Here is a 22,417-nt window from a genome sequence, read left to right on the forward strand (position 1 = left end):
TTGCATTTAGAAAAAAAAATTGATTATCCCTCCATGTTAACACATTTTGGGGGATGGGGTAATTGACAATTGTCAAAGGAGGACGTGCATGGTATAAAACATTTGGGAACCACTGGTTTAAACAATACATAGCTCAAATAATGATCACATACTAGTACTAAAAATACTAAAAATCTTCAGTCTGGTCTAGAGATTTTAGAGAAGTCCTGACGTTCATCTTTGCCTGTCCTCTACTTCACATCAATCAATACTCCACAAATCACACACATACTGTACACACACCTCCTTACACAAACACTCATCAGCATTTATTATACTGCCCAAAAAATGGCTCCCAATCTGTTGTGTATGCCCCCAGGAGAGCCCGCAGAAAAGAGAGAGAGAGGCAGGAGAAACCAAGAATACCAAAATGTCTCATTGAGCATCCACCAGGTGCTGTGCCAGCTTTATGTGATTAAAAGACTATTAGTCGTTCTCTATTATCTGCAGAGAGGGCAATTCGTTCCGATATTACAAGCTATTTTGAGGCTTTGAAAGCGTGCTTGCATCATTCTGTATGTTTGAAAAATATTTTGTGTGTCTGTGAGCAGAGTGTGTTTTATATAGGGCTTTTGTGTTTGTGCTGGTACTTTCACTTCTTTAACATCTTATGATGCATTAGTTCCACTGGACACACTGTTGTGCTTTGGTGCGAAATGACAAGTGCTGTACATCCTCTTATCCAGTGTTTGCAAAGCTGCTTTTAAACTGTAGCTTGTCAAGTTACAATATACTCTTTTGAAAAAGTAGTTAGCTACACTGAAGTTTGGGGGGTGGGAAATACTGAAGAAAGAGAGAGAGAGAGAGAGAGAGAGAGAGATGGATACTGTAGACAGACAGTCAGATCTCGCATTCTGTTGTGATCCCACTTTGTATGGCTGCACTGCAGGCTGTGTGTGTATTGGAATTGTGAGGTCTGGGTATGTATGGCCTTTGCTGTGAGCCAGGCTTTGTCTGTCTCTCTCTCTGCCCCAGGGATGTGTGTGTGTGTTTGTGTGTGTGTGCACTGAAGTTTGCTGCATCGAAGGACTGATCTCGCTGACAGCACATTCTCTCTCATACACACACAAAATACACACACATGCATTAACACACAGCAGTCTCAGGATATTCTGCTTAATACAGACACACTCACAATGCTGACCTTCTTTTTGAAATGCCTCCAGACACTGAAATATCTACTTTCACTGCAAGTAATGCATGACCTCATCTAAAAATAGGCATGCAATCATAGAGCCAACAAGAATTTAACGAGAGAGAGAAAGAAAAGAAAATACTTTAAATTCCTATTTATTATATTATTGATGTGAGCAGAGGCTCTTTACAGACAGATGACCAGTCCTGTAGTGTGTGGCAGATATCAGAAGAGAGATGACCATCTATCACTGTCACACACACACACACACACATTGGTGACATCTGAGATACTTGGTAACTAACATCAATAACAATTTTCTACTGGCTCATCCACAAATAACTAGATATCAAATACCCTACAGCACAATAACCAGTTGATCTTTTGGAAAGGCCAAAACTACACATAGACAATAAGAATACATTTGAAAAGTAAAACAATGACATTTCCACTGCATTTTGCCTGAAACATAAAATGAAACTGTTCTTGAGAGAATCAGTGATTTTGTGACCACATGGCTCAGTATGTAAGTGATTTACTGCATGTTGATAAAAAGTCAGTAAACTTATCATTGCAAACATGATTTATTTTAGTAAACCAGCTCTAGAAACTGACCTTCTGATTCATGTGCCTCACATGCTCTTTGTCTTTACATGTTGATGTCAGGCAAACCTGAGATGTTCTGTGAAGCATGCTACATGATGTTCATGAGCTTTTCCAATTTTCTTTGATTGGATGGTTATTTTCTTTTAAATCTTGTAACCATCAAAGTTTAAAACTGTTGTTTTAGTGCAATGTTTGTGACTAGAAGGTAATTTACTGTTGTCTGGAACACAACGGTTTATACATACTTTATACAGATGTGATGTATTCATTTGGGTCAACTACCTCAGAATGTGGTTAGAGTGCTCAGATCACAAAACGTTTTAGACCCTGTTTACTCCTGTATTTATTGCTGTCCACTTGGGATCAGATCACCTAAAACAGATGTATACAGTTGTGCTGTGAGAGTTTTACCCTTTACCTGTTGGTTGTACTGGGTCCGGGTGGGTGGCACATCATAGATATCCTGGGTGGGTGGCAGGTGTCTAGGGACATCATATTCATCCTGTTCATTTTTCCCTGTCTCATACACATATACTTGGCCAACCCGCATGGGAACAACCACCTGAGAGAGAGAGAGAGAGAGAGAGAGAGAGAGAGAGAGAGAGAGATGGTAATGTAATTGCATGGGTCTGAGTGAATTAATGGCCAATTTTAGATTTGCTCTGGGCATCTTTGGAGACGAGTTTGCTCACAGAGACTATGGAGGCTAAAGACTCCTATTAGAAGCTTTCAAATCTGCCCTGGTGGCACCATTCACACCAAGTTAACAGACACTACTGCAACAAATCTGGGGTCCTGAAAGGTCACTGTGGGAACAGGGACTGTCCTTTTGTCTGCCTGTTTACATTCTGTCTTATGCTTCAGGGATTATTTCAACAGTGTGAGCATGGGAAATGAAAACAAACTACGACCCCATATTTGTACAATGCCAGAGACATAATTCCAATAACAACATACATATCCAATACACTCAGATGGGCTTTTCAGGGATGTGGAATTTCAGAACAATAGTGGCATTCTCGGCTTTGCATTATTCAACAGTTTTTGTATATGCAACTAGTGCATGCTTTCAGAATATTGATGTTTGTTGGAATAAAATGTATAGGAAATCTGATTGGATGAGCTGCATTTAAAGCCATTGCAAATTAACTGACATCTATGGGTAGTTGACATGAAATAGTTCTGAAAAGTTGACATGCAACGTGAATTACTATACTCCCATTTAAAACCATTTTAAACAGCATTTTGGTCAATATTCTATCATTAATATACATGCAGCTTTAATGACTTCATGTTAATTGACAGACTACATGGATTATTTGTACTTTAAAAAATGTGTCACCGCAGGACCATATAAAATGAATTAGTGGAGGCAAAAATGTGATTATAAATGGTAAAAAATAAAATTAAAATGTATGTTTATGAAGTTATGTGAAAACTACCCATTCGCAAATCAGTTGAATTCTATATTAATCCCATAATTTACTGGTCAACTTAAACATTTAATTAGCTAATTACGAGTATTGTTTGGTGTAAGCATGATTTGTTATGGTTATTTTAATTAATAATATTCTTTTATTATATGTATTTATTAAATTATTTATTTATTAGTATTATGTATACATACATACACACACACACACACACACACACACACACATATATATATATATATATATATATATATATATATATATATATATACACACACACACACACACACTGGTGCAGCACTGAAACACAAGATCTTGCTTGATTTATTGCTTAAGTATATTAGTAATGCACTCTGTCCTAAATATTTGTAAAACAAATATTCACTCCTTAATATTTGAAAAATATAAATGCACAGTAATATTGGTTTGTGTGCACTGGTGATATGTGTACTGTGATGGTTCTTCATTCAGTTTTCATTATTCCCTGCAGACTCCCACTAACAGATGATTGCTGGCCCTCAATCATAACACTGGGTTAATGAGATTAGTTGTGCTTTCATTCTCTTTCTCCCTTTCTTTCCCTATCAGTTTGCACCAGCCAGTGTATAGGAACGCACTGTGCCAGCCTTGCGTATAGGCGTCACCTCTGGCATACTAAACAAAAGATACTCGCATAATGAATACACAATAACATGCACAGAGATTGGTAAAAGTCACTGAATCATGTCAGCAGTGTTCATATTTTCACAGTTTTTTGTTTTAGTCTTTTATTAGTCATATTGTCTTTTGATTTTTTTTTAAATTAGTCAATATTTCTTCATTAGTTTTAGTAAGTTTTAGTCAGACAAAAATGACATATAATTTTAGTCAATGAAAATAAAATCTTTTAGTTGACGACGATGTGCAAAATGGACAAAAAGGGTGTCAAACTGTAACAGATCAAACTTTAATCACATTTTCAAACATTTAGGGAAGCTATTTCCAGTCATGAAAGTGCAGCATCTATCTACTTGAATGGGGACACACCTAAATTAAAAAAATTACAAAATGTGCTGCTTTACCTCAGATTACGCAAAAAAAAAAAAAAATCCAATCTTTTATAACTAATGTGAATGTGCAATCTAAAGTTGATTGACAGGCGATGTCTGTATCAAAATTGTATTGGCTGTGTCTTGTTTGCGTCCTCCGGAGGTCGCATTTGTCGGCCAATGCGCCATCGAGGCTGTCTTGTTTAATTCTTTTTTTTTACTGGGAATGCAAAAAAGGTTAACAATTGTATAAATGTAAGTGCATATACATAAAAGGCATTGACAATAGATAAAAAATAAGAAAAACAAAGACAAAAAAGACAAAAAATAAATGAAATTATGACCTTCGGAGGACGCAGCCTTCCAAACGAGACACAGCCATTAGATCGTTTACCTGTAAGGTGGGACTTCCTTTCTACATCTATTGAGCGTTCCAATTTTCCCATTCATTTGAACAAAAGTGGCCAGTATTTGCTTAATAGTCTCTGATTCAGATCAGCAACAGTCTTCACTTATTGTCAGAGAGAAGCTTGTCTTTGTGAAGCACTGATGCTTGGTTAGATTAAATCTCGTGACTATTGTAACAAGGCATGAGAGATGACAATACAAGCACAATGGACAGCACAAGTGTGCGCATGCAACAACTTTTTAAAGAATCGTATTGTCTGCTTAACATTTTGCTGAGCGTGTCATGTATGAAAGGGTGCAATGCAAATAAAAAGATGCTAATGAAAATCCCAGAGATCCTGTATTAATATTTACTCTCCCACTCACACAGCCTGTCACTTAAGATGTGACAGCCCTGCTAACCATCCAATTAAGCCATTCTCATTAAAGAAAGCTGGCAATCTGTCACTACTAATTCTCATCACTTACTCTCACTTTCTCTTTCTTTCACTAACTCTTCTTCTCTCCCACCCTCTGCCTGACTCTTGCCCCTTTCTCAAAATGGAAAGACAAAATCGATGATAAATTCCTTCCCATTTTATGTCAGTGAGGTAAAAGTGTTATATTGGTGTGATAAATTGGAGAAACTCTGTGACCCGTTGACCACCCCTTCTCTATTCCCAGAACATTCACACACAGATACACACACAAACACACACACACACACACACACACACATGACCGACCGACCGACTGACCTCTCTGCTATAGACATTGCTGCGTTAAATGGGTACATTCTCCACGGCCCTGTACACACTTTCACACACATTAGGACTGCTCTGCAGGTGTTTCATCTGACATAACCACATGTACATGACCTCGGGTACCTGACACATTCTATCTATCTCAAGAGATTTACATGATTGTTCTTCCACACCCTGGCCCTTTAATACTGCACAACCTGCATTTAGCTAATGCCCTCTTGAAGCTGATTTGTGTTTAGCCTTAAGTAATAGTCACTCCATCCCACTGAGAGCCTCTGAAGGGCTGGGCGTAAATGATATCGATCAAAAATCGGAATTATCAATGAGCGCTTCTAGGGGAACGGGGATGGGCACATATGGTGGACTGCCATCATCCGGCCCTCTTCAATACAGCTGAAAGGGTTTGATCATAGAGGATGGGGTTGTCAGAGGCTCCAGCTGTCACAACAATCCTGGGGGTGGGGAGGAGTGCTTGTAATGATGATGTCACATAGAGCAAAAACACTCCCTGGTGTGGACTGAAACAATAGGGGAGCAATGAACGTCTGACTACATTGCCCCTCGCTATGGCAGCAGGCCAAATGTCACAATCACAGCAGCTACATGGCCATTAGGTTCAGCCCTGAAGAGTGGGACGGATTGCAAAGGCTGCTTTACAAAAGCCCCTGTACCCCCTGCTGCAGCGAAGAGTTGTGACCTTCTTACCTAAGCTGACACATTGACACATGCTATCACTCTAAAGAGCATAGCCAAAGTCTCCTGAAGACATTCCAGCCAGCCCTGGCTACTTGGACCATGGATCTTGCTCATTTTAATCCATGCTTTCCAGAAATCTGAGTCGATTTCAGAGTGTCATGATAATATTAAAGGAATAGTTCACATAGAAATTAAGATTCTATCATCATTTACTCACCCTCCAGTCTTGCGAAATCTGCATGGATTTCTTTCTTCCATGGAAAACAAAATAGATTATTTAAAGGAAAATACCCAAGCTGCTTTTCCATATAAATCAAGTTAATGATGATCTCTGTTAATAATGTCTTCAATTTCAGTCTTTCCCTCACACAAAGCTTTTGTATGGCTTCAGAAGACTTGGAATGTAGAGCTTAGTGGCCCCTGGTCCCCATCAATTGGCATTGTATGGAAGACAGCAGCTTGGACATTCTGCTAAACATCTTCCATGTTCAATGGAAGGAAGTCATACGGGGTTGTAACCTATACATAAGGGTGAGTAAATGATGACAGAATTTTCATATTTGGGTGAAAAATACCTTTAATGGTTTTATGTACACTTGAAATTAAGCTCTGTCTACTTCTGCGCTCAACGGTACACATTCTTCGGACTCTTGCTCTTAATACTGAAATTTTATGCCCAAGCTCTTTAAATTCCCTTGTAATCTTTTTTCACACAATCTCTCTTTTCTTTTTACTTTCAAATGTTGCAGGTCAATACCTCAACTCATGGCAACAATAATTATTAATTGATCCCACTATATATTAAGTGTTTTGAACTATTAGGTTCATACAATGAAAAATACAAAAAATATATACAATACAATGCAGTTATTGTGTACCTACATGTTGTCATGTAAAATTCACAAATTTCACAAGATTCACATTTGTTGCTACTGAGGTTGAGGTTAAGGGTAGGCTTAAGAGTAGGGGTAGGATTAGGGTTTAGGGTAAGGGTTAGGGGTTAGGTTAACAGCGTAACTACAGATGTAAATAAATACAAGTACTTTAAATGTAAGTACAATGAAAATGCAAACTGTCGTGAATACAGTAATCTAATACACATAATTCATCCCCCAGTCTCACATTCCACACAGTCCATTCATTTCACAAAGCATTTTCCTCTCTTCAAAAGGGCTTTTCGGCCTTTTCTAAAATACATTCACAGTGTCTAACATTTCTCTAAAATTCTTTTAATTCAAGGTTGTTTTAGTCTAGTAATGTTAGGCAGTAAAGTTGGCCCAAGTCTGGCTTTGAACCAGTGCAGATTCTACGCCATGAATAACTCCAGAGGCCTGGAACACAATGAGGGGCCAAAGTCCAAACACTGAAGGGCTTCCACATAACTTCACACACTATATTCACACACACTTTATGAGAGTGGCCGTCTATAAGAATTCCCCCCATAACCCCCTACCGCTGCTCTCGTCTTGGCCATCTGTGTAGCAAGCTGTTCTCTTCACTGTGTGCGGCCGTAGAGGGGGTGCAGGTCAGGGTTCTGTGTGTGTATATGTGTTGGCCTGAAATTGGCTTTAGTTTTCCCCATTTTGTGTTGTTTTTTTTTGTATGAGTTATTTTTTGTTGAGTTTATGTTGTATTTAGGTCATTATGAGTAGAAAACAATAAAGGTGTGTGTGTGTGGTCTTCTTTTCATGAAAGAAATTATACAGTGGCCCCAGAAGTATTTGGACACAGATGAGGCATTTTGCTAGAAACATTTACGGTTTCATTCTAATTTGATATGGAACCATTTTTTTTTTCTTTTCCTAAAAACGAACATTCTGCACGGGAGAATGTTTTTATGTGAACTGCAGCAGTGCACATTGCATCATATTATTAATAAGATTAACAAACTATCAACGTACGAATCAAACTCCATGCATCGATTTTTATTTTATCCATGTATTTGGTTACAGATTAATCATATAAAACAGTGAAATCGCTCACAGAAACTTTAACTTCTCCTCTGTCTTGCCTGCACTCGACTCCATTACCTCAAAGGAGACAGATGACGTGAGCTCCACTGACACAGTTAAACTTTTCTCAACTTTGTCATACCACTCTCAACGCCTACATCTAGTTGCCAGAGGTCACTGTCCCTTGTGTCGCCGGTAGTCACCAGCTCTCGTTGATAATAAATTAGATGAGATCACTTTGTCACTGGAAGTCGCTGCGTGTGTGTATGTGGCTTTACACACACTCTCAGTGTGTTAACTTGCCTTTATTCTGATTTAAGTGTCCTATCCAGGCCTGTCTACCTCTGCTAAGTCCATGTCATTGATGAATGTTTCCACGTCAGGCATGTACAGGGCCGTGGAGTGCCCAGCATTTTATTAAAGGGCATATCTGTGTCTGCAATAATGCCCTAAATAAGGGTGCCTGATTGTGTGCCACACATGTCGTGGTGAAAGATGTCCATCACTGAAATGAGGCTACAGCTGTGAGTATGGTAACAGGACTGTGGAGAGCTCAGCTGGGCTCTCTGATGGTGTGATGTGGGTGACAGTGGGGCCGCATATGGACCATAAACACACACACACACATGTTATCCCACAGAAAACAGCCTCCCTTGGGCACATCTGCAAATGTACTGGGGGAATTGTTTTACCCAAATCCCTTTGAGATGGGACCGGAGGTCCACTATTGAGTCTTATGTAAACCTGAGTGGTCTCTTTTTGGTTGTTTTTAAGCTTTAAAGTGGATTTTTTATGTAAGAGCTTTTCATATTTTAGAGCAGTGCATAAACTATTCAGCTGTGAAATCTACAACGCCATAGCAAAATAATTTATATTTTAGTCAAGTTCTGAGCTTTCAGTCTGAATTGAATGTGAAGAGATAAAAAGGTACCCAACTGGGTGCACTAAAATAACACAAAAACAATAAATAGACAACAAATCAATTACAAATTACTCTATTGAGCCGGTTCTTTGAATGAATCGGTCAGGAAGACTCACAAAATCACAAATCAATGGTCAGTCGATTAATAAATTAATTCTTGATTCTTTTGTCTTCTGAAATGTTTATGGAAATATGTTTTTAGAAGCAGAACAAGCACGATACCCACTTTAAGCAACATTACAACCCAGAAGAGACTATCTGTCCCTCACATCCATTTTCATTCCCTCAAAAATCAAATATGTTGCTTCTATGAATAAGGTCTATTATGGGGAGGAGGGTTCCCCACTTCAAAAACAGAATTCTGTAAGAGGCGCATCTTAAATGTGCATCCAATCCCACAGATTATGTCTGCTAAAACTCAAAGTTAAAGTGAACATGGTTAAAGTTACGTGACCCAGATCAGAAGACATATCCCCTGAAACAGAAACAGCCATAGGAGAAAAAGTGCCAAGAACCAGAATGAGACCAAATAAAGTAGTGGGGGGTGAGGATTTACAGCCCATATACTCGGCTGAGGAATTCATCAGTGGCTAATTAGCTCCACACTAGTGAATGTGAACTTTGCTTGGGGCCAGTACAATGTGGCATGTGCCACGTGTGAGGGTGTGTGATGGGACGGCTGGTAGGCTAGAGACAGACAGGCCCCTGGTACTAATCCCCACAGATCTGTGGTAACAGCCCCCAAAAGCCCAAAACACACACACACACACACACACACAATATACTAGCTCAACTGTTTTCGCATTTCCTTTCTCGGTTCCATCTTGTGGCTTTCCCTGATGTTTTCACTCTTTCCTTTCTGATGCTTCTTGCACAATTGTATAACTGAGACAGTAAATGTGCAAACCACTGTACACACACACACACACACACACACACACACACACACACACACACACACACACACACACACTTCATCTCCTCCTGATCTCCTGGCAACACAACACTCTGGCGTGTCCGCAGCACCTATAAATATGTCTGAGATGAGTGTCTCCTTGGAGACCACACTGGTCCCTGTGGCCAGTGATCAAAGGTTAGCCAGTGCCCGAGACCACTGCATGCATTTGAGGAAGTTGAAAAGAAATACTGTATCATTCATGATATTTCGCCATGAGCAAGATTTTTAAAAGCCTAGTTCACTTAAAGTGAAAACTCTGTCATTATTTACTCACCCTCCTGTCTTTCCGAAATTAAATGCTCTTATTTTTTTTCAGTGGAACACAAAAGGAACATTTTTGAAGAATGTCCATGCAGCTCTTTTCCAATAAATGACAAAAAACACCAAAAAGTAGACAATTTAAATCCGATTGTTTACTGATAATCTTTCCTTTGAGTGAGCTGTTACATGTGAACCACTGTGATCACTTCATTGTGGCTTTAGAAGACTTGGAATATAGCATACAAGTTAGTATAGATTCTTTTATGGTGCTTATTTGGTATTGATTTATTTATATTTATTAAAAAAATACTTGTTTGTGTTCAGCAGAAGACAGAAAGTTAAACGCATCTTGGATGGCATGAGAGTAAATAATGTGTTTTAATCTTTGGGTGAACTATTCCTTTAACAACCATGGTCATTTGAACTGTGATTCTTCAAAACAGCATCTTTTTTGTTCCTCAGAAGAAAGTATTATGGGTTTAGAACAACATGAGGGTGAGTAAATACTGACAGAATTGTATTTTTTTTTTTGGGTGAACTATGCCTTTAAGCTGTGTGTATACTACAAAACTAAATTAACATTATTGTTATATAAATATTAGCTTTTTACAAATGGCACCATTTTGTCTTCATTTTGGAACAGTTAGTAGCTGTAATTTCCTGTTCCTTCTTTAATCTCTGACCTTCAGGGAAAGATAGTACAACATCACAGAGATTAGGGGTGAGCAGTGATTATCTGTATATGTATTTGTATCTGTTCATATGACAACATTATCCTTATCTGTCTCTGTATTCAAATAGATGTCGGCGGGGCTTGAACCGGAAATGCATCAAAAACTAAATTAAATGCCTGATTTTAAATGTTACTCTTACATTTATTGTTTCTATTAATAAAATATGCCTTTTATATGCTTTTACATAATAATAGCCTAATAATAATTATTATTATTATATATAAATATTAATAATTAATAACTATTATTTAAAAAATATAATTTTATTCTTTTTTTCTTACCATATGAAGCAGAATTTGCAGGCTACATTAACTGTGGAATATGTTGATAACTGTGGTTTCTCCTGGTATTTCTGATATTAATATCTGCATGAAACTTAATTTTCATATAACATTATTCTGTAGGCTGGAGATGTCAAGCAAAATGTGAAATATCAAGCACACATTTAGCAGTGAATAATAAATACAAATGGAAATAAAATCAATATAGCCTACAAACAGGTGAAAAAACATGTTTATGATAAGACACCATTATTTAGTTAAATAATAATAAAATAATAATGTTACATTTATATAATGCCTTACCAGAGGTAGCACAGTTTCAAGAAGAAGAAGAGAAACTTAAATGTGTTCAACTTTAAAGACAGATAGATAGCTCCGACGTGAAATCATCACTTCAGTTCAGGAATTTAACATCGCGCTCAGGTTTAGGCTATAAATTAATACATTAGAATCACGTTTGAATCGTGTGATACATTAACATAGACATTCCAAGAGGTACAAAGTTTATATGACGTCATATCTTAATGTTACACTTGACAAGCTCCAGACAAGCTCAACAGAGACCGTAAACGTAGTCGAGTCCGTACCCATCCGATCTGAAATCACACCATGCGCATTTTCATTCATAAGGTTTACACTTTAGAAATATTAGCTGCACAGATTAATACATTTAATTTTGTATAAGTTTGTTTAAAATGTCACTTTATCCTTGTGTCTTTTGGATAATCAGTCATACAAATAGTTTTTATATTCTTCGGATGAATCCGTTATTCATTTTGAAGTAATTATTCACGCCTTTATGAATAAGGTATTCGGCTTCGGGCACATCCTGAATAGAGATGGTTTAAATGGTCACCACTGAGTTAAGCCTGAGGTGTTCGAGATAGCTTTTCACGAGCCAGTTAAAATCTGACTCCGAGCTTTCTTTAAACCTACTCATATGTGCATACATGAACATAAACAGCATGATGAACAACACAGCAACACATAGTGAGCAAAGGTTGTATGTACTCTTCAGCGGAAGACATACGGTGTATGTGTGAAGATGCAGTAAATGAGTTTGCAGCTCCATTAGTCCCCCTGTTCTTCTCTCTGGTCAGTGTTTTTCTAGTCCTTTCAACTCCCTGCAGACAAAGTGAACCCAGTGGCCTCCTGTGATATTCCAGTCCTTTGATGATGGCCACTGGAGCACAAATAAAGGCTCGCAGTTGATGTGCTGTTTATGCTGAAGGGCCCGCACTGGGTCCACTCCCCTCCTCTTCTCTGCTGCTGGCTATGTTGGGACGTTAATGACAGGACACAGTCTGAATCTCCACATGAAAACTCAAAACCTTCTCTAGTGGCTCCACCCACCACCACTGCTCAGGGAACTGGGTCGCCTACAAATCTCAACCATTGCTCGGTTTCTCTCTCACAGTTTTTTCTCTGTTGCCTTCAGCTGTCAATCACCCGTTCTCTTGCTCGGCACACACTGTCAGAGCAGAAAATGAGACCACAGCAGGTAATGGAGGAGATCCTGGCAGGAAGAATCTTTTTTTTTTTTTTTTCAGACAGACACACACACACACACACACACACACACACACGTACTGTCCTCTTTACTCTCTGTATAGCAGTGGCTGTGCAGCCTTGTTAACTGACAGTGTTGCATTTTGAAGGTTACAAGACGCAAATACCCCCTACTGGTCTTGACATGGTGAAGATCTCCAAAGTCTGGACACAAGTAGGAACAAGTCCAGCCTAAAGTAAAACATCCAAATAGACACATAATAGCTGTGCTCCAAAATCTAGTGAGCTGCCTTCTGATGAAATTAAATAATTTTATTATCCTCCCTGAGGTCCAATGATAATGTTATAAAAGTTTTTTTTGCTCCAGAACAGTCACAAATTAATAATACAGTATATGATCATTTCCCACCCTGTTTTTGGCCCTCTGTCTAAAATGCTCAGTTTTGGCCTAAGCGCCTCCTTAAAACTTACGTATGTAACGTAAATGCCCACTGTTATGATTGGCTAACATCATGCAGCCCCTCAAATTCAGCAAACTCAATCGAAAGAGAATGAACCTCGACATTTATAAAACAAAATGGCAAGGATTACACATAACATACATCCAACACATTGCATCTGAATATATTAAACTGTTCATCTCAAGCACAACTGTTAACACAGGGCAGCATACATTATCAAACAGTCATGATATTTGAAATATTCATGAATTAATCTGTTTGCTTACGTTTTTGAAGTGTTTTAACTGCCCCATCTTTCAATAACAAAGATTCCTTTGCAAAGCTTGAATAGTATTTTGACTGTTCACGAGCAAACCATGCTGACATGAGCTGGAAAAAAACCCCGAACACATCATTATTCAAAGAACGGTGAAATTACGCACACATACTGAAGGCACACATTGCCGAAAACACACTGTAGCGGTCAAAAGACGTCCATCGTTCCTCGTCAATGTTGTCCATCGTCAAAGACGTCCTATGTTTAAATACACATACAATTAAAAAATAGCGCAGATAGGCAACAGAACACGTCCATGACAGAGGAAGCAGCTTAATGAGAGAATTGCTTCTAGCTTTCAGAGTTGTACTTGACATTGCGTCTAAAAAAATTGTCGAAAAAGGTTTTTGTTGTTTAATAGTCGTTTGATCTCATTTAGCGTAGCATGAGATCAGATATGAAACTAATGATGGCACACGAGAGCAGCACTGCAGCTCGCACCTGACTGAGGAGAGGAAGAATTGCACAGCTTAATGCATATGTGTTGCGATGTGTATCTTATTGTGAAGAAAACCGGCAATTTGAAGCTCTTATTAAGAAGAGAGAGTTTGTTTTTTGAGAGTTAAAGATGGATCGATGCGAACAAAAAGGTGAGAGGATGGTCTTCACCAATTATCTACACTGCAACTAATTACTTGTGATTTGTTTTGGCTTGGCTTGTTTTCCAATATAAATATCTAAAACTCCTTTAAAACAATGTACATTTACTTTAATAGCTATACTGAAGTCTAAATATATTATATGTTGCTTCATGTAAATGTATCTTGTTTTAAGTTTTTTTTTTGATATTTTAAAATATTTAAATATGTAATAGTATATTCAACATTCTCAGATAAAAATAAATCTTCTGCAGTATAGCTGTTAAAGTAAATGTACATTGTTTTATGGAAAACAAGACAAAAACTCTTGATTACAATATGATTTTTAGCAGTGAATTTGTTTACTGAAATGTTCTGCTTTTACTGTATTTTTAAAAGATGATTTTGTCCTCTTTATTGTTAGTAAGCACGTTTATTACAACCTTTTTTAGTCAAGGTACAAGCTGAATAATCGGTTAAGAGCTAATGATTAATCATTGCAATAATTGACCGAAGTCAAATAATCATTCTAATAATTGTTAGATTAGTCGATTATAAAAATAATCATTAGTTGCAGCCCTACTCTACACAGGTAGCAACTACACGTGATAAAAAAATTACGTTTGTCATTAGCATGTTGCTAAGCTAACAATACGTTTATAAGAATAAAAATACATAGCATACGCGAATACTGAGCAGAACATTTTTATTTTAATTACTCTATTAACACATCATACTTAATAACTATTTTTTATTTATAATTTTCAGTACTGAATGAGATAAAAATGTAATTAGTTTATCTGGCCATCTTTTTCGGTCGCCATCTTGGATTGGTTTTTTCTTCCCCCCACTAGGCTGATCACAATGTATTGTGGCATTAACTTCTCAACGAAGAATATATTTGATGCTACTTTAGAGATAGGTAAAAATAAAAATGGCATCTTAAGAGTCAGCATAAATGTGATACATCATTTTTGGAACAGTATTCACGTTGTGAGCTCACCTGTGAGGCCTTAAGAGGAATAGTTCACCCAAAAAATTTTAATTCTGTCATCATTTACTAACCATCATTTTACGCATGGAAAAAAGATACAATGTCAGTGGCTGTTGATTAAGGCTTACATTCTCCCTAATATCTCCTTTTGTTTTCCACAAAATAACAAAAATCATATGGGTGTAGAACGACAAGAGGGTGAGTAAATGTTGATAGGTAAATTATCCTTTTAAAATGCTACCTCCATAGGGAGCTCACTACATTTTGGAACAGAGCAAATCTGACCAATAGCAGTATTCTCTACTAGCTCAGCCTCCTCAGAGACAGCCATGAGGATGCAATGACATTTCAACAGAGCTCTGGAGCTCAGAGAATTATTCATAAAGCAGATCGGTGCACCAGATACACAGTATGATCAGAGCTGCCCAGTCATCACACTACTTCCTGTAACTGATGCAGCTGTAAGGGTAACATTGCATTAGAACTTTGTTTTCTCCTTTAACCTCTCTCTTTCCCTCTCTTCCTCCTGAGCCACATCACAGGAAACCTGCAGCCACTACACTGACACGCTGTTTGTAATGGATGCCATGTTGTCTTCAGATGTGCTAACTGTATCACATTACTGTGTTCAGGAGGCTGCTGGTAGATATTTGCTGATTCAGAGTGAGTGTGTGCAGTCTGAGGAGAGAGTAATGAGGCTTCACTGAGGCGCTGGGCCCTGGAGCAGCCAACGCTTCAGTGATATGCTGTGCTCTGAGGCCAATATGACAGTCGCTCTTTGAAGAGCCCACAATGCACTACCGTGAGGCCCAGAAATACAAACTTAAAAACTCACACAAGCCCTGGGGAGAACTGAGATTACTTAAACAAACATTACTTAGGGAAACGAAAGGAAAGGACAGAGAAAGGGAGTTAGAGATAGGAGTAGGAGAGCATTTGGCAGGGATGTTCAATTCATAAAGGAATCATTCTTTTGATTCAATCGACAATCTAATCAACTTGGATATAAAAGCTCCAAGATCTTTTTTTGGGAACAGAACAATCTACAACATAATGCTAAACACAGTGATAAACAGAAGTGCTTAATTAAGCAATTAACCGCTCAAGGAAGGGTGTCACGGGTAAGGGGTGTTCTTAAACCCTTTTTACCATGCTAAAATCAAAGCTTCACACTCTGGAGGCAGGGAGGAGTAACATTGGTATTCTGGAATTTGAGGGGAGAAAGAGAGGAGCAGAAGATTACAGACTTTCCAACCAGTAAGGGAAATTCACACAGGATCCACACAAACAGACAGCTGCTTTCCCCTTGATAGCATGCAAGTCTGGGAAAACACAGGAGATGTTCTGATACTCCCAGTCCTTGACAGCATATTTACATGCAGGATCTTAAACCGATTATGCTTAATAAGATATAACCCATTGGAACACATAGATTTTTGCCCATTACCCCGATACCCCTGTTACATGTAAACACCATGATCAGTGTTTTTATGGGCTTAAGGCACAGTCACATTTACCTTTGCATGGGGAAATTCCGTGGGCAGAAATTGAGTGCAAAAAACAAGCAGCCTCTTTTTAATGCTGCATTTTTTACGCTGTGAGAGTGACACTTAAAATAAACAACTTAATATGTAGCACCACCAACACAGAGGTCACTGCCAAACCAAGCAACTTTCTAAAAGTCAATGCAGCAAATTCACCTGTCAAAGTTCACCAAATTTGACCTCCAGGCAAAATCAGCATGGGGACATTCTTTGCCCCCGCAAGTCTCGTAAGAAATATATGATCGCACGGATTTCTATTGAAATGACTGTATTTCACCCTCGGAATTTTGCCATGCAAAGATAAATGCGACTGTGCCTTTATACAATGTGCGCAAGTGTTGTGCACATGCCTGTTAATGCAGATACTAACCCGATGATTTAAAGTCTCTTGCAATTGCACTTTTCTTGCATTGTTGGATTTTTTGAATATTTTTGAATAATTTTGGGTAGTTCTCAGCATATCAGCATAAATTATGTTTGGAATTTACTGATAACATTGCATAACATATTGATGATTGCAGATTTCACACTAGTGTGTTTTTCTGTACCACTGTTGCTCTGTGGATGTGTAGGGTGAAGTATATATCTACGACCCTTCTGGTCTTCCTTTATTCTGTCTCCTCACAATGTTCTCCCTTCCGAAAGCTGCTTGCTTGGCCCTGTGGATAAGCCAACCCAGCACCTGCTCACTTATCCTCCACTTCCCCACCTGATCAGGTAATTTTCTGGCCTCAACAGAGTCTCCAATGATTACACATTTACTTTCAGAACAGGCAGTGTGCCAAACGTACAGCAGAATCTCAGTCTAAACTTTGCCATCTCTCCCTCTGTTTCCCACTGCATCTGGCCTTATTAAACCCCAGCTCCCTGTCATACTGAAGCTATAGTAGGGGCTATTATAGAAATAAGGCCAGAGAATTTATAAGGGGAAGTATACTGACCAATCATAAAAAAATAAAGATGATGATAGAAATCGTAATGCTCAATATGGTGACCGTAGTAATGGAAGTCACACCATTTAGTTAATGCAACTGATCGCCTTTTTGATAAAGTTTGTTTACAACGAGTACGCGGATTAACTGGACCATCATGAAAAATACACGTTTTGCATGATTTGAGCTAAAAAGGCAAAATTTATGATACCAATCACCATGTTTTCAGATTAAAGTCTTTATTCTGGTTAGAAATATTGAACCAGGAGTTCAATACAAGTTAAGCTCAATCGAGAGCATTTGTGGCATGATGTCGATGAAGGTGCCGGTTCAAAAGAGAGAGAGACGTGGCCACGTTGTATTTGTGTCTGTTTATGTTTAAGTTCATGTTTTAAGTTAATTTATATCATTAAACTTTACATTGATTGTTCAGCCAGTCCCTGCCGCCTCCTTGCCTGTCCTTATCTGTTACAGTGGAGCTGAAACCTGGGAAAGAGGAGGGATGTGCTCTTGCGGAGTCCTTGCCACTGCCATCCGCCAAGGGAGCAGCCGCGGCTGTCTGCCTGGGGACGGAGTGGTCGCTGCTGGCCGGCAAGAGGAGATAGTCAGACTGGTGCGCCCCTGCCTGAATCGGTCGGGGGAGGAGTGTGGCGAAGAGGAGGGTTTGGCTGGGCCGTGATGGAGCATGGCTAGCAGTGAATCAGCTGATCAGTGGGAGAGCGATATAAGGGGCGGCCAGAGGCGCTGGTTCGAGAGAGAGAGAGAGAGACGCACGTGGCCGTGTTGCATGTGTGTCTGATTATGTTTGTTTAAGTTCATGTTTTAAGTTAATTTATATAATTAAACTTTACGTTAGATGTTCAGCCGGTTCCCACCTCCTCCTTGCCTGTCCTTATCTGTTACACATGCATATTGCTTATGTCTTGTGTCTTTACTTTTGAAACGGTGATTATTTTAACCTTTACAATCCATTGTAAGTGCCTCACTAAAACCCAGATTTTTGCTTCTTTTTTTTTTTTTTTAAGAAAAAGAGGGACAAATCCAAATACATTTTTGTGGTAGTCAACATTATGACACAAATGCTGTTGATTTACCTTAACTTGTATTGAACCTGGAATATTTCTTTAAGCCAACTTTATGTGCTCCACAGCCATTGGAATATTCCTATATACATGTGGTCAGCTTAACCCAAATAAGCAAAGACATGTACATTCTTTTTTTCTGTATTTTGCTCTGGAAATACTGGAGAAGCTCACTCTTGCCATTTATTGTGGTGCATTTTAGTATGTTTGGTCAGTAATTTATAAAATCATTAATCATCATTCATGTTTTTAACAATAGCACACAATGAGCACAATGAATTGCAAAAGGTCATAAGACTATTACAAAAGCAGACCTCTTTTGATGTTTGTAAAAAAAAAAAAGTATCCTCCAGACACCACAATGTTTCTTCAATAGCTTGACTTTCGTCTTGTGACTATTAAAATTATTTAAAAAAAATATGCACCCAGGTGCATTACAATGGTGGCTGCTGAGTAAGCTGACTTCAATAACTATTAATTCCACTGCATCAATAAAAGTGCATAACCTGGCACAATACCTTACCCACAAACTTTAATTTTGACACATGGCCCTAAACTGGATAACCAAGCTTATGATCAATTCTTTCTTCACCCTTCAGTTTTATTTACACTAATGTTCAATGTGCAACTTGAGTTGATAGTGTAAGCTGGCTTTGGTTAATGTGTAAGCAGAACAGCGGGGTGAGCGGTGAGTCACAAGTTTTCAGAAACTATTCTTGCAACTATTATAACTATTATAAGTGCAGGGTACTAGGAGAAGGTCATATCCGGTATTACAGTCTTATTTCATAAGAAAATTCGACACAGTATCATTCTTGTCTTTCAGTGTAGGTTTTTATCAGTAGAGTCACTGATTTGAGCTCTTTGGCAAACAGAATAGCGGTTTAAAGTGTTGCACTAATGAATGGGACTTTTTGCATTATCTTGAGCACTGTCTAGCATTCATTTCATATGTTATTTTAGCTTACCTTGCTGAATAATTACAGATTAACATTGTTTATGACAGTTACTGTGTAGGCAAGATCAAGTTAGCTAAAATGACACAGATCAATCCTTATGGCACTATATTTCACAGGCTTTGCATTTATGTAAGCTTACTTGTCCAATAAGAAGAATGGCAATTCAGGGTCGGTTTTGATCCAAACAATTCCATCACTAAGATAACGTTACCTAGTGTTGCAGACTGTCTGTTGACGTGGAAGAGAAGCTATTACTGAGGCAAGGCTCTCGGGAGCGTGCATAAACATCACATTCTTTGGATTTTCCCGGCAAAAGTGACCCGCTCCATTCGCATGAAAATCAGTCGACAGGCTTTAATAGGCAACCTAGGAAGTCCGGGAAGGGCTCATATTTTAAGTTGCATTACAAGCTGTTCACACATTGGCAAAAATAAAGGTGAATATTACATGAAAATTGTTACATATTGCACCTTTAAAAACTGGGCAGTCAGTGTTGTGCTCTATTATACCCCGACATAACAAAAACACACACACAAACTTGTTTTTATATCATTGTGGGGACTCTCCATAGACTTCATTTTATGGATTTTATACAGATCTGATGATCATTTCTATCCCCTAAACCTAACCCTAACAGAAAACGTTTTGCATTTTTAAATAAAAAAAAAAAACAAACATAGTTTAGTATGTTTACTAAGCTATTTCCCTCATGTTTTTCTATCCTTGTGTGGACATTTGGTCCCCACAATGTAGTATAAAAATGTACACTCACACACACACATGCTGGTGTGGCTATCCTTATGATGAATCTCCACAGACATAATGATTTTTATACTGTATGAACTATAGATTATATCCCCTAACCCAACCCTTAAAGCTAACCCTAACAAAAAAATTATTTCTGCATTTTTACATTTTCAAAAAAACATTGTATAGTATGTTTTTTAAGCGATTTGAATTATGGGGACACTAGAAATATCCTCATAAACCACATTTATATAATACCCTTGTAATTACCAGCTTTTAACCTAAAAGTCCTCGTAACCACACACACACAAAACTGCTGCCTGTGAAGGAACAACAGTGGCTTAGTTATGAATGAGCCTTAAGATAATTAGCCGACTAGAGTATTTTTGCCACATTTTGTCACATTCCTTTATTAAGCAGAACCAGAGCATAAAGGTGTTTTCAGATCTCTGCTTTGTGTATGTGTGTGTTTGTGTGCGCATTTGTGTGTGTGTATGTTTGTGTGTTTTTGTGTGTATTCATCCTCTCGTCTCTCAGCAGGAAGTCTTATCTCATAATGAAAAACTGGCAGTGGTGGAGGGACTGTGGGCACAAGGACAAGTGATCATAATAGAGGACGTTAAGAGAAAACATAAATCTAAATCTCTCCACATAATCCATATTAAAAGAAACCCTTCTCAATGTGGGTGTTGCAAATAGAAATGTAATTTTTGGTCTTTTTCTGCACTACACTCTATGGCCCCAATTAACTAAGATCTCAAATAACTGGTGCTAATATGCTTGTGCGATCTATGAAATTGAGTGTGCACGTCGTGGGCTTTTTGCAGGTGATTTTCTAAGAAAAATTGTGCAAATAACTGCATGTGCAAATATGTTGGACACGCCCTCCAAAAGGAGGCTTTTGCGTGTGATACTTGCACCAAATGCAATTACATTACAGGTCTCACTAAATACCATTTAATTTCTATTCAAAATGGCATTTGTATGTTTAATAATAGGATTGTATTATAGATATTAGAAATGTTAATAATTCACAAAGAAAATACAATATTATTTACAAGTTAAGCTATCATACCACTGATGTATACTTAAATTAAATCTGAATCTCAAACTGCTAATATCTTGACCATGGCAAAGTTAGCTGCGCATGAGAGAAACACGTGAAGCTGCACGGTACAGAACCCTTGCATTTCCCTGAATCAAGGTGAAACCTGCTCGGCATACAGGTAAGTATCGGCCTGAGTGAGTACTGGAAAGAACCCCCACTTAAATATTTTTTAAGGCTCCAGCACAATCCGTGACCCTACATAGGACAAGCAGCTTTAGAAAATGGATGGATGGATAATTTGGGCATAAATTGTTAGTAGGCTTATGATGTTAGCAGTTATGATATCGAGTTTTAAAATAATTGAATAAAATAAGTATTTTCATAAGTATTAATATAATTTCACATTAATGTGTGTTAATAAAGGGTGTTGTACATATTATCTGCTCTCAAAGTCTCCTTTTTGTCACAATGACAGCATGATGCACAGTCCAAATCAGATTAATACCTGCCTTTCATTCGTAATACTTTGCTCTTGTAGTTTCCGATACCGAAATGACTTTCAGGCTTGATAAATCACTTTGCGGGTGCAATTTGATTCATTAGCATCTTGACCGCCATTTATTACGTGCATTTGGAGGCACGCCTCTCAATTGCATATTCATTTCGGGGAAATGCAAAAATTGCCAAGACGTGATATTTTGCACATCTGAAAGATGCAATCTTTAAAAGTTTGCACATGTTTTTATACAAGTAAACTGGGGCCTATGATTTCTTGACTCACTGTAAGCACATTGTTAGGAACACTATAGTTTTAATAAAGTGCACTGCTGTTGTAGTCCATGTACCTCAAGGTTCAACATGTTGTGCATTCTGACGGCATTTTCACATATGATGCGTAAGCAGTGCGTATGCAGTACATATTTTTTCAGTGTCCATGTTAACAGCTTAGAGCATTCAGACTGCACGTGGTTGCAGCACGGCAATGCGTTGCAGGAGTGGTGCAAAAGCAGCAGTGCAGTGATCGTTTCCATACAAAGTCTATTTTTGCTGT

General features: G+C 38.2%; 1 protein-coding gene across 2 annotated transcripts in view; it reads right to left on the reverse strand.

Annotated features, from left to right (window-relative positions):
* Positions 1–22,417, reverse strand: part of bcar1 (BCAR1 scaffold protein, Cas family member) — a 143,036-nt gene that overhangs the window by 14,518 nt on the left and 106,101 nt on the right. For both annotated transcript variants that reach the window (XM_052152510.1, XM_052152509.1), the window contains exon 3: positions 2,199–2,342. In XM_052152510.1, coding sequence (XP_052008470.1) covers positions 2,199–2,342 — 144 coding nt within the window. The remainder of the gene's footprint in view (positions 1–2,198; positions 2,343–22,417) is intronic.

This window comes from Xyrauchen texanus, chromosome 21, assembly GCF_025860055.1.
Source record: "Xyrauchen texanus isolate HMW12.3.18 chromosome 21, RBS_HiC_50CHRs, whole genome shotgun sequence".
Lineage (NCBI taxonomy): Eukaryota > Metazoa > Chordata > Actinopteri > Cypriniformes > Catostomidae > Xyrauchen > Xyrauchen texanus.